The sequence below is a fragment of the Erpetoichthys calabaricus genome, chromosome 7, assembly GCF_900747795.2.
Source record: "Erpetoichthys calabaricus chromosome 7, fErpCal1.3, whole genome shotgun sequence".
Lineage (NCBI taxonomy): Eukaryota > Metazoa > Chordata > Cladistia > Polypteriformes > Polypteridae > Erpetoichthys > Erpetoichthys calabaricus.
The window spans coordinates 13913262-13927018 of NC_041400.2; the positions used below are offsets into that span (position 1 = coordinate 13913262).

Consider the following 13757-nt stretch of genomic DNA (forward strand, 5'->3'; position numbering starts at 1 on the left):
AAAACTGACATCTCTCATTCCTGTAAGTACTCAGACCCTCTGCTGTGGCACGCCAGACTGTGGCCAAGTACAGTATGTCCTGTTTCAAGTCAAGTCAAGTCAAACTTTATTGATAAGGCACATTTAAAACATCTTAAACTGAACCAAAGTGCTGAAGATGATAAGCTCCAAGAAACAACAACAAAAAAAAATATATATATATATATATATATATATATATATATATATATATATATATATATATATATAAAATCCTAAGCCTAAATGCGCAACAATTTTATGTGCCGTTTTTATGTCACCTTTTTTGACACGCTTTAAATCGGGCTTATTTTAAAACCTACATATATATATGTTTGGTATCATTCTTTTCAGAATTTATCATATTTTAATGTGATGTTGTTAGATTTTCAGATTCTTATTCCATTTTTAAATTCTAAACTAAAATATCAAGACTATATGAAAATGAACCTGATCCATGTCTCCAGTGCTCGTTCCTCACTGGTCACGCTTTCATCCACTGCAGGATTTGCACACGGATCACACTTCACTTCAGTTGTTGAAAGTTCTTTGCAGACAAAGTCTTTGCAAGAAGAACATCTAATCATTGTCATTAACACGTACATACCCGCACGGCGTACCAAATGCACCATATGGAACTGGCGACTGGACATCCACTCATACTCATACTCACTGGAGGGAAACCATTACGACACGGTACTTGTAGTGAATCAAGCTGAGAATAGATGGCGGATGCTGCCGGTAGGTCCAAGTAAAAGGACGTTGGACAAAAATAACTGAGACTGATGTACAAAATACACCAGTGTGAGTAGTTAAGGGTTAAGCAATCGAGAGGTGACACTATTCAACGGGTGATTAATAGGATGGAGGCATTACACCAGATCAGATCCATATTACTAACCGAGAATAAACCGGATATGGACGCAGGTACACGGCGATGGGACCATGAGACGTAGTGCGCCTGCGCGCGTCCCATAAACCGCAAGCAAGTCTTATCCACTGCGAACGAAGGAGTCACGGCCCAAAAACGAAAGAGCTCAACTAATGTGAATGAGAAATGAAGCAACAACGCGCCCATAGCTAACGACTAACGACACAGCCACACAAAAAAGAGGATTCTGCGCTGCACCCCAGAGTCAAACAGAAGAGGCTACGGAGGCCCTACAGGTCCACAAAGATAGTACGGAAGGCGCGGGAAAGTACGAAAGGCACAGGCGTCCAAAACACACTTCTGAATAGGACATGAAGCAACAACACGCCACGAACTCTCCGTATTAAACGTACGGCATCCTCACACGTCCAAACCATATAGCATATGTGAATCACATTACAGTGATACATTATTAACGGTACAACCACAGAAAACGCTCCGTATTAACAGTAAGTGCAATTATCCATATTACTAACGGTAGACAACGGATAACTAATGGAGTCACGGTCACGGCTCCAAAACGATCCAGCTCAACTAACGGAGCTACAAAAGTGAACCCGCATGGATAAAAACAATAGACGTAGGCGCCTACAACGTGCGTCTGAAACCATGGAAGCAAAACTGTCTCGGCTCCAAAACCAAACAGCTCCGCATGAACAAATACAATGTACACAGACGCCTACAATGCGCGTCAGAAACTGCAGAAGCAAAGCAGGCACGGGTTCAAAACGAAAGACCACAACTAACGCAGATGCCTACAGCGCGCGTCTGAAATGCTGCAAGCAATTCAGGCACATATCGCATACATTCATCAATGTATTTCGGGTTACGCCGACAATAATCTCTTTCAAATCTATTTCGGGTTACCCAAGACCAGGGGTTGGCAAGCGAAGTGAGCAGGGGGCGGAGCCCCCTAGTAACAAAGACCATGACACGGCCTCTAAAGTGGTCAAAGGCAGCAGAACACACTACTGGAAAAGATGGATCCTGAGCAGACAGTATGGCCAATGACCTAATAACATTGATCTTCTTTCCAAAAAAGCATGAGCATTTTTCACAAATAGTATGCATTTGCTGTGATAAAAATTAAGTTAGAAATCTACTACAGAACGAAGTCTTCTCCTCAACTAGGACCTTTTTGAGTGTGGCAGAAGCTCTTGGTTGGCGCCGACCGGACACAGACTGACACCGGAGGCACAGTTGAAAATGAAAATAAACTTTTTATTTTCCTTCATCTGTGGGCTACGGCTTCCCCGTACCCACTTACACAACACAGTCCCAAAACACACCAAACGAAAACACCAACACACTCTTCTTCCTCCACTCCTCCCAGGCAGCTTCGTTCTCCTCCTCCCGACTCTGGAGCCCTGAGTAGTGGCTGAAGGCTCCCTTTATAGCCCACCCAGAAGTGCATCAGGTGGCAATTAACCTAAATTAGGCTGCACTTCCGGGTGTGGCTGCGTTACTGCCCACACGGGCTCAGGAAGCCTTGCAGCTCCCCGTGGCGGTGGCCACGGAGCCTAGGGAACAGGGATGAGCTCCAATGTTACAGGATAGTGGCACCAATGCAACCCAGGGGAGCTACCACCAAGTGTTCTGGGGGACGTAGCATGGATCACATGGCTGCTCCCCCGGATCTTGTGTCAAAGGACCATCCCACCCGGTAACGGGTCTCGGCCGTCCGCCACATGAGTCAAAAGCCAGACAGGAGGGAGCTTGTCCATTGTGTCTTTAATTTTCTCTTCAGCACCCTGTTAACAGCCGTCTACTAGGGGACAGTGCTCTGGGCAGAGGTTGTCAGCAAAATGGTCACAGAACAGAGTCAGGGGTCATTCTTAACAGATAACTGAATTTGCATAACAGTGCTGAATTATTGCTTACTCTGATTGGTTCACTAGCTTGCATGCACTCTGACTGGCTCAAGAGACATGAGATGTTTCCAGCAGAGCGCACAACCAGCTTCCATACCCCAACATAAAACACTCGTTTTACTGTATTCGTGGTCCTTACAATACTTTCCAATACTTCTTGAGTTTTTGTGTGTGTGACATGTGGATACATGATAGTCAGCCAACTTCTTGAACCATCTCCCAGAACCTTCTTGTTCTTTGTTGTTCTCTTGACCATTATTAGATCTCCTGACTTGCTTAGATTATTCTTATTAACCCTTTATACTACTTCTAAGATAGATGCTATGTTTGTAATGTGGAAGGCAAAACACTTTATACACAAGGACTATTTTACCCCTAAAGGACTATGTGACCCCTAAGTCTCATTTTTCTTCCACATTACTTTCATTCTTCTTGGGATGTGTCCAGAACGTGATTAGAATCCACCTGTGGCAAACTGAAATGATTAGACATTGTATTCTCTAAATAAATTTATAAGGCACTTTTCAGAGGCCCATATTTGTTCAGTAAGAGACCAGATAAATTAAGTGAGTCACCCGGAGACACAGAGCTGGCCATTCAATTGTGAGAACTGACCCTTTGACCCTGCACTTTACAGATCAACTCCTTATCCGCTAGACCAGAATGCCCCTGTACTCTTTTTGCCAGCTGGCTATAAATGTATTTTTTAAGAGATATGTGGCACACATCATAAATTGTGACAGTTCTACTGCTCTCCTACCATCAGTGTTACTCACTTTTTAATATGTGATCAGGGTAAAGATGGAAAGCCGGAATTAAAAATTGATCGACCGTTGAAATCGAAAACACAATGAAATGTGTACTCGTTTTGTTTGAACTTGTGGGCTGTTTATTCAAGAAAGGGATTCAATTTATTTAGGCATTGATGTTCCTCATATTGGTTTAAACAATCCGTTGTTTGTTATAGATTTATGCAAATCCATCATACTTTGTGTTTGGTTTAGCAAATAGCCATAATGATGAAATAGAACTAGAATTAAATTACTGTTTTGGGAAGCAAACCTTTATTTCATTGTGATAATTGGCATGCTAAAATATTTATAGCATTCCCTTAAGGTTTCAAATGTCCATTTTAAATTCAAGCCATTTTATTAATACAGTGGAGACAACAGGCAGTGTTTTAAAGTCAGACATATTGTATGTGAAAGCAAACAGTTTACAAGTCGGGACAATATTGTTGCATGAGAGTTGATATGGTGGTGCAGTGGTTAGCACTGGTGCCTCACACGTCCTGTCTCTTGGATTTGAATTCTGTGTTGGATCATTGTCTGCATGGAGTTTGCTTGTTCTCCCCATGTCTGTTTGGGTTTTTTTTCTCTGGACAGTCCAGGTTCCCTTAAATCTCAAAGACATGCATATTCAGTTACTGGGCAACTCTAAACTCACCTGTATGAGTAAGTCGGGGTGTGTATGTTATACAGTGGAATCTCGGGTCACGAACATCTCGGACCACGTACAAATCGGGTTACGACCAAAAAGTTTGCCAAACTTTTGCATCTGTTCACGACCACACACTTGGCTGACGAACAAGCCAGTTTACCTTCCGGTTCGTACGTGCCGATGATTTCCGCAGATGTTCAGTCACTCCCTGTGCATTCGCTGTGAACTCTTTGTGCTCTATTTCGTTTCCCTTCTGGTTCGTACGGTGATTTACACAAGTGTTCAGTCTCTCCCCGTACAGTACATTGTTCTCAGTCAGACGTGCATCACGCAGAGGGACTTTGTGGTATAGCGGGTCCACAGCTTACATCAAGAGGCCAGTTTTGAATAAATAATCGCCACGCTACAGCTGCCACGTCCTCTTCATAAATAGAAGCATGAGGCGGCTAAAGGGAGGAAAAAGAAAAGAAAGATGGAGGTTGCCGAGTGAGGAAGTAAGCAGGAAGCATTGTGGAAAGAACCGGTGTGAGCAAGCAAGCGCGTGCTCACAGGCAGGCAGCTGGACAGTGAGCCCAAGCAGGGGTGTTTGGCCGACACTCGGTGGGGCAGAAGGAAGCGGTCGCTCCAGCTCAAGGAGCTGGAGTGGCCAGAAGAAGGACGGCTGGCTGCGTAAGGCCAAGAAGGCAGTGGGGGTCACCAGTTAAAGAATGCACCGGGCTTGTTTTTAAAGAGACTGCTTCCAGCATTGTTTTAACCTCGTTGTAGATAGATAGATAGATAGATAGATAGATAGATAGATAGATAGATAGATAGATAGATAGATAGATAGATAGATAGATAGATAGATAGATAGATAGATAGATAGATAGATAGATAGATACTTTATTAATCCCAATGGGAAATTCACAAATTGTGTGAATTTAAATTGTATTTAATGAAGACTTTTTTCTATTGGATTCTAAACTCCACTTCACTTCTGTTTTTTTGGGATTATTTATTTATTAAAGGATTCTGAAAGCACTGCGCTTTATTTAATTTGGACTTTGTTTTTGATTGTTGTTTTGTTGATTTTAATAAAAGCACTTGGCACTTTTTGCACCATCTCCTTGCTTCATTGTAGTGCCTCACTGTCGTGCTCATCGGTAACATTACCGACGGTGACGGGTTTAAGGGCTCCCGGAAGCGAGATGGGAGCATGCAGCGAACCCGCATTGTCACAGACTTTAACCTCAAAACTGTAATCTCCTCTCCTCCTTACTTCCTTCATGCAAGAACTCAACTCATGCAAGGTTAGTTTTCTTGGTTGTTTATGGTTAGTTTTTGTATACATTAAGGATTTTTCAAATGTTCATTTTTTTCCCTGTGCTTAAAACTCATTAAAAAAAAAAGTGTTTACAGCGAGTGGTTTGCAAGGCTATAGCGTGAACTCCTGCAATGTTAGTTTTCTCTGTTCAAGGTTTTCTCAGTGTTATTCAATGTTTTTACATTTAGTTTACTATTACACTGTGCATTCTATGGTACTAGCAAGCCCGCGATTCTCGAAAGAATCGCAAATCCAAGAATGGCAATCACTTTCTGTTCCCTCTGATATTTGGAGGGATGAAATATCATGGAGGGTGGGTGCGTCCTGGGAAAGTTCATTTAATTAAATAAACATATTTATACTAAAGCGGTTTCTTTTTGGAGCTGTGACTCAGTTGTAGGCGCCTTCGTTTAGTGTACAGGTCGTAGCCATGGTAAAGTTTTCATTTAATTAAATACACATACTTGTACTAAAGCGGTTTCTTTGTGTGGGCACCTTCGTTCATTCTTTTTATCCATACGGGCTCGTTTACAGGTTGTAGCCATACGGGCTTGTGTTTGTATTTAGTTGAGCTCTTTCATTGTGGAGCCGTGACGTCTTTGCTTCTGGTGTGTCTGAAGCGTGTCGTATTAGCCTCCGTGTATTGTGTTTATCTATGCGGTCTCATCTTTGTTGTTCTGTGGCTGTGTCGTTAGGTAGAAGTCGTTTACTGTTAGGAAGCATACTCCAACCTATACACACTGACTGGTGGCACAGTGGATTATTCGTTTTGGATCTGTGCCTCTCTTGCATGTAGTGTTTCAGAAACGCGTTGTAGGCGCCTTTGAGCTCTGTGTTGTTGGAGCCGTGACTCCTTTGCGTCCGCTGTTTCAGAGGCGCGTTATAGGCGCCTTGATACATTTTGTTTATCCATACGGGTTCGTTTTTGTATTTCCATTACTTGAGGTGTTTCCGCTGCGTTTGACTGTGGGTTGTGGTGTTTGGGCGCCACCTACTGACTCTGGGAAGCCGCTGCGTTCAACTCTGGGGCGCCGCGGCGCACTGCGCATGCGTATCGGTGCATCCGTGCATAAATTAAAACTGTGGTTTAGTAATATAGATAATTAACTATTTTTGTGCTTAAAAATCTTTAAAAAAATATATTTACATACAGTTTGTACGGTCCAGAACAGAATAATTGTATTTACATACAATCTTATGGGGGAAATTACTTTGGGTAACGACCAAATCGGGTTGCAACCAGAGTTTTGGAACAAATTACGGTCGGGACCCGAGGTTCCACTATATAAACACCCTGATGTTGCAATCATTTGCTCTGGACATCCCATGACCCTGAGCTGGATTCTGAGGATTTGATAATAGACATATGGGTGTACCCAAGAAAGACTGACATGTTTTATAGACTAACCAGATGGAATCCATTTGCATAAAATGTGAGTTCAACTTACAAGTCAGTTAAACATTGTGAAGTGGAACTGCTGCAATCACACGGGACTCTCCAAAATGAGCGAGATTAGCTGCCAAGTTGGTAATGTGACAGATCCCAGACTATCACAGTAGTCCTTGCAGATGAGTGCTCCTAACAACCTTTGATTTATATTATAGTCTTATTTGTGGAATGTCAAATATATTTCAGTAAAAACACCTAAGCCCCTTTACAACTCACATTAAATGTGTATAAGTATTTGACAATCTCCTCATTTGTCGACATACATTTGTCTCTTTTAGTCGTGTCTGGTATGGCGATGAGCCATAGTATTGGCCAGCTGCGCCATTGGCTCAATATTTAGGCTTACCTCTGGCTTTACTATGTGCTTCAGTGTGTTGTCGATGTTTATAGCGAGTGCATTCTGTATTCTGTACTTGACATTCAGCAGATGGAGCTGCTGTTCCTCTTCTTCTTCTTTCTATGAGTAGCCTCAGCAGTGTGCTGCAAGCTCAGCAGATGTTGCCACTGTTCTTTTTTTCCTTTCTGTCATGTCACCCTCTCTGGCAGTTTGCCAGAATTAAGGCACAAACCCCAATAACTTTGCTGAGGTTGCCGCTACCCAATTTTTTCCTTGACCATCAAATTATCATTTTATAAAGTTTTGAGTAAAATCACAATCAAGATTCTAGTCCCAGTGGTTCATTTGTAATCGCGTGAGAGATGGACACAAGTCAAGTCAACTCAAGTTGGGGAGCGTGCACTGGTACAGTGTGTTGCTGCACCCACTACACGACGAAACAGCTTGGGATCCCGGTTGGCAACCCCCCGGGCAGACACGCGGACCAGTCCCACCCTCCGGAAATGACCTTCTATCTGCCGCAGCCAGGTGTTATGTGGGCGACCCCTTGGCCCAGTCCAGCCACTCGGGTCCACAACAATGAGGATCTTACGAGCTGGATTACCCTATATATATAGTAACTGACAGCCGAGACTGTTACCTGGCCAGGGTGCCTTTGTAAGGGAAGGATCAGGGGAAGGAGCTTGCATGGAGCAGTACTTCTCCCGGGATGATAGAGGGCAACCCTCCTGGCTTGGTACAGGGCCACGGGTTTGAAGCATGGATACTCAACTCTGCTGGGGCACCAGGGGATGCATCGAGAACAGCTGAGCCCTAAAACCCATGATGTAGGTTTACATATATATGCAACATGTAGCTAGAAATCCACAAAGGGAGAAATTGAGTCACATATCTTAAAATAGTTTTTATTCCTAAATTTTCAACAACCTACCAGGTGTCATCGTTAGAAGAAAATGATTAGACATCCAGGAATCAAAGGCAGTATATACAAAATTAGATAGATAGATAGATAGATAGATAGATAGATAGATAGATAGATAGATAGATAGATAGATAGATAGATAGATAGATAGATAGATAGATAGATAGATAGATAGATAGATAGATAGATAGATGCTTTATTAATCCCAAGGGGAAATTCACCTACTTCAGCAGCAGCATACTCATAAAAAAACAATATTAAAATAAAGAGTGATAACAATGCAGGTATAACAGACAGTAACTTTATATAATGTTAACGTTTACCCCCCCCGGGTGGTATTGAAGAGTCGCATAGCGTGGTGGAGGAACGATCTCCTCAGTCTGTCAGTGGAGCAGGACAGTGACAGCAGTCAGTCGCTGAAGCTGCTCCTCTGTCTGGAGATGATCCTGTTCAGTGGATGCAGTGGATTCTCCATGATTGACAGGAGTCTACTCAGCGCCCGTCGCTCTGCCACAGATGTCAAACTGTCCAGCTCCATGCCTACAATAGAGCCTGCCTTCCTCACCAGTTTGTCCAGGCGTGAGGCGTCCTTCTTCTTTTTTGCTGCCTCCCCTGCACACTAACGCGTAGAAGAAGGGGAGTGGATCAGTCAAATGGGGTTTGGAGGGTGTTGATTATAAAGATGTTTTTTATTATTTAGGTGTCATTCTTTTTGTGCCTGGATATGCTGGGTTCATGTCCAAATGTCTGTTAATGGCATTTTCATTTGAGAGCCATGATTCAGCCAGCTCTCTGGCACTTTTATCATTTAGCCCTGAATCTTTCTAGCATTGTGACCCAGTTAAACGTGTGTCCGGTTGAATTGGTATGTGCCTACATCAGAGACTGTGGGTCTTTCCTTTTGACAGCATTGTGATGTTTCTGTATACGTGTTGCTAGTATTTTAGATGTTTGTCCCACGTATACAGCTGGGCATGCACTGCATGGTACACTGTATGCTGCGTTTCGTGTCTCTGGTGCAGATTTCTTGCTTTTGGTATTGAAAAGAACGGTCTGTAGAGTGTTTGCCGGTTTATGTGCTATTGTGATGCCTGATCTGGAGAGGATGTGCACTGTACATTCGGATATATCACTACAATAGGGAAGGCTGTGATCAGGTTGGAGTCGATTGTTTGCGGAGATCTGGGGTGTCTCCTATGTAGGCATTGTTTGATAAATGTCTTGGGGTAGCCATTTGATGTGAACAGATGGAAAAGATAATATCTTTCATTCTTTCTCATTTCCTTTGGATTACGGTGGGTGTAATTCCTTCTGAATTGCTAGAAAATTGTTAGAAAAGTGTCATATTTTGTCTGCATAACGTTCTTTGCAACCCCACTTTGATTACGAGTGTTTATCATAAGGAATGTCATGTGGAGGGCGGCACGGTGGCACAGTGGGTAGCGCTGCTGCCTCGCAGTTGGGAGACCTGGGGACCTGGGTTTGCTTCCTGGGTCCTCCCTGCGTGGAGTTTGCATGTTCTCCCCGTGTCTGCGTGGGTTTCCTCCGGGCGCTCCGGTTTCCTCCCACAGTCCAAAGACATGCAGGTTAGGTGGATTGGCGATTCTAAATTGGCCCTGGTGTGTGGGTGTGTTTGTGTGTGTCCTGCGGTGGGTTGGCACCCTGCCCGGGATTGATTCCTGCCTTGTGCCCTGTGTTGGCTGGGATAGGCTCCAGCAGACCCCCGTGACCCTGTGTTCGGATTCAGCAGGTTGGAAAATGGATGGATGGATGGATGTTATGTGGACCAAATATACACACTTCTAGCAACCGCCCCTCATTGCATAAGTGGAGTTGTTTAGGAGGATTTACACCCACGATAATACAAAGGAAATGAAAAAGAATGAAAGGCATTATCTGTTCACATCAAAGGAGTTATAATACATTATATAAAGTTAAGAGTAAGCTGAGCAAACATGCAAGCGTAGATTTTTATCCATCCATCCTTCTTCAGAACAGCTTAATCCAGTTTGGAGTTGCGGGAGCTGGATCCTATTCTGGCAGGCATAAACCAAAATCTGAACTGGGCACCAGTCTATTGGAGGGCACAATTTCAAGTGATTAGTTAACCTAGCACACCTTTAGGACGTAGGAAATAAAACCAAGTACCTGAAAGAAAACTCAAACAGACATGGCAGAGTGAGCAGACTTCATGTAGGCCGCGCCCTCACCAAGTTTTGAACCCAGAACTTTTGTGCTGTGAGGCAGCAGCACACCACCGTGCTACCAGTTTCATTTATAATTTTAGAAAATGAAGCACATTCAATCCCTGATTGGTGTAATAGCCACAGCAAATCTATTTTAAAGCGTAAGCAACCTATAAATTTAAATTTTGAATTAAATATTCATGGAGGGCGCAGTGGTAGAGCTGCTGCCTCGCAGTAAGAAGACCTGGGTTCACCTCCTGGGTCCTCCCTGCATGTTCTCCCCATGTCTGCATGGGTTTCCTCCGGGTGCTCCGGTTTTCTCTCAGAGTCCAAAGACATGCAGGTTAGGTAGACTGGCAATTCTAAATTGTCCTTAGTGTCCTGCGATGGGTTGGCGCCCTGCCCGGGATTGATTCCTGCCTTCCGCCCTGTGTTGGCTGGGATTGGCTCCAGTAGACCCCCGTGACCCTGTGTTTGGATTCAGCGGGTAGGAAAATGGATGGATGGATGGATACTCATGGAATAATGGAGTCTGTTTTGTTAATGTCTTTGATTACTTATAAGATAATTAAGTGCCGCCCAGTACTGTGCCCTCCCGCCATGCCACAAAACAGCTTTCTTTTGCTCTCCCATTATTTGTCAGATGTGACTGAGACCACTTTCTTTATAAACACGGCACTCTAATGTTGTGCCTCAGTTTCGGTATGTCTGCTCATCAAAGGAAGACAATTATCAATAATTTGATATAATAATACACATTGAAAAATGAGCCAAAATGCATCTTATCATACAGTAATTGAACATTAAAGCCAGCACTGACTTTCTGACATGCTTTTTCTTATTTTCTTTCAGGTTTGGCCTCAATAATGAAAAGACTGCTAACAAAATATGACAATCTGTTTGAGATAGCATTTCCATACTCAATGGGGTGGCACGGTAAGAAACAAACTATGAAACAAATATCAAAGAAAGTCATTTTGATTATTAGACTTTCTTTTTTTTTTGCAACGTGTACTTGTGAGAATGGAAATGATAGACCTACTTGAATGATGCCCGTTGTGAACAAGTGAATTGTCTGCAGGATACTTGCACAAATTATAGTCTCGCATACTGCAAGGTGAAAAGGGTAAGATTATTGCTTTAGTTTCTCAAAGCTTCAGAACAGGTAGCAGGTAAGCCTTCCTCTTACTGTGAGAAGGGATCCTACTCTGTTGGGCCCTTGAACAAGGTATGGAAACATGGGAATTGCTCTGGGGTGCCATACAAAGGTTGACCCTGTGCTCATGTGAAAAGGGGGATTAACAAAGTATATCAAATCAGAACTTCTTCAGTCTTATCTTTATTCCCACTTTCACACCTTTCTTTTCCGCAAATATGAATAGTTTGTCCCTGCTTACCACATCTTCAAATTGCTTGACAGTGACATTTACTGTATTTTCTGAGTACACTTAACATTTATTTGCTTAGCAGACACTTTTATCGAAAACGACTTACAAAAGCGGTCCACGTGATTGAGTACATTTTGTCTATTGACTGCTTGAGAGAGTTGCCTTCCAAGATGGAAAGTAAAAAACCGGACTGGAGGTGAGAAAGGTACAAAACATAATGAGAGAGTCTGAGGGGCTGGCTTTATGGGAACGTGCGCATGTGACATTCACACACGAGAATACAGAAGAAAGGAGCTGAAAGGATGCTTAGGGCAATAGACAGCAAATATTTTTATACTAGACAAAGAGCCCGTTTCGACAACGTAAGATGAAATGGGCACGAGTTTGTGTCAGCAGTGTATGAAGAACAAATGATAAGTAACGAAGAAGTTGTTTAGTAATGATTGTAGTCCGCTTTACTCATTACTGTACAGGCTTGTACTGTTAGTTTGATGAATTTTCCAGGCCTATAGTATAATATTGAATGATGAATGTTCCAGTACAATATGGAATAGTAATAAGTATAAGCACCACAAACCTGATATAGTTGTATTGAATGAATGCGTAATTGAATCAGAATGCGTAATTAGGCCTCGAGCTGTAGTCGAAATCGCCTTTCAGGCCTCTAGAGCTTTAATCAAAGTCGCCTTTCTCTTTGAATTTTTGCGGCCGTAAATCCGCCGCCTGATGCGATGTTGGGGTTGGATATCAGTCTCGTAAGGTTTTTCGGGCAGATGCACAGAAGGCGACTGCACATTCGTCTTCAAACGTGCGCAGAAGGCAACTGCGCATTCGGCTTCGGATGGACGTCAGTGAGTGAGTGAGTGAGTGAGTGAGTCAGTGAGTCAGTGAGGAGGCAGGCGAATTATGTATTAAGATTATTCTATGACCTGTCTTCGACAGATACCAGGGTTAGTCTTATATATAAACGTCTACACGTGGAAGTGTGTGTGTGTCTCTCTGGCCCGGAAGTGAGAGGTGGAGTCGGGGTAAGGGCTCCACCTTTTAGGAAACAGAAAACTTGCTTAGCCGCTAATAACACAAGCGAGGCCGGCACATCAGCAAAACGAAACCTCCGAAGAAAGACAAAGTGGCTTAGCCGCTAACATCTGCAAAACGGTATCCCTTTTACTTTTCCTCCCGCTGCTAATTCACAAGCAAGGTGAGCACGTCAGCAAAACAAATCCTCTTAGGAGAGAGATGCCCAGAGTAGTTCCTTACAATTACCGGACATCTCTACATTTCAATTTTTCTTCTGACGATTTCAATAGTTTCTATGACCCCAGGCTTTTTACAGCACGGGCTTACACAGCTAGTCTTATATATAAATGTCTACACGTGGAAGTATGTGTGTCTGTTTGTCCGGCCCGGAAGTGTGAGGTTACAGCATGAAGCTCAAAGAGCCGGCAAGGCGACCCCAAGTTAACGAGTCTGAAGAAGAACAAAGTACGAGGCTACAGCATGAAGCTGAAAGATAGCGACTCCGTCACCAAAGTGAAATAACCAAGGAAAGACAATCGAGAGAGAAACTTGCTTAGCCGCTGATAGACAAGGACAAGGTGGACGAGCATGTCCGCAAAATGAAACTGCCGACTCTGCATTTCAATTTTTCTTCTGACGATTTTCAATAGTTTCTAGGACCCCGGGCTTTTTATAGCACGGCTTACACAGCTAGTCTTATATATAAACGTCTCTACATGGAAGTGTGTGTGTCTGTTTGTCGGGCCCGGAAGTGCAAGGCTACAGCATGAAGCTCAAAGAGCCGGCAAGGCGGCCCCAAGTTCACAAGCCGGAAGAAGAATGAAGTACGAGGCTACAGCATGAAGCTGAAAGAAAGCGACTCCGTCACTAAATTGAAACCGCCGAGGAAAG

The 13757-nt window shown here is 43.3% G+C and overlaps 1 protein-coding gene across 1 annotated transcript in view; it reads left to right on the forward strand.

Moving 5' to 3' along the window:
• The window catches only part of galt (galactose-1-phosphate uridylyltransferase), a 258052-nt gene that overhangs the window by 183988 nt on the left and 60307 nt on the right, over positions 1-13757 (forward strand). The window contains exon 9 of the mRNA XM_051929826.1: positions 11311-11394. Coding sequence (XP_051785786.1) covers positions 11311-11394 — 84 coding nt within the window. The remainder of the gene's footprint in view (positions 1-11310; positions 11395-13757) is intronic.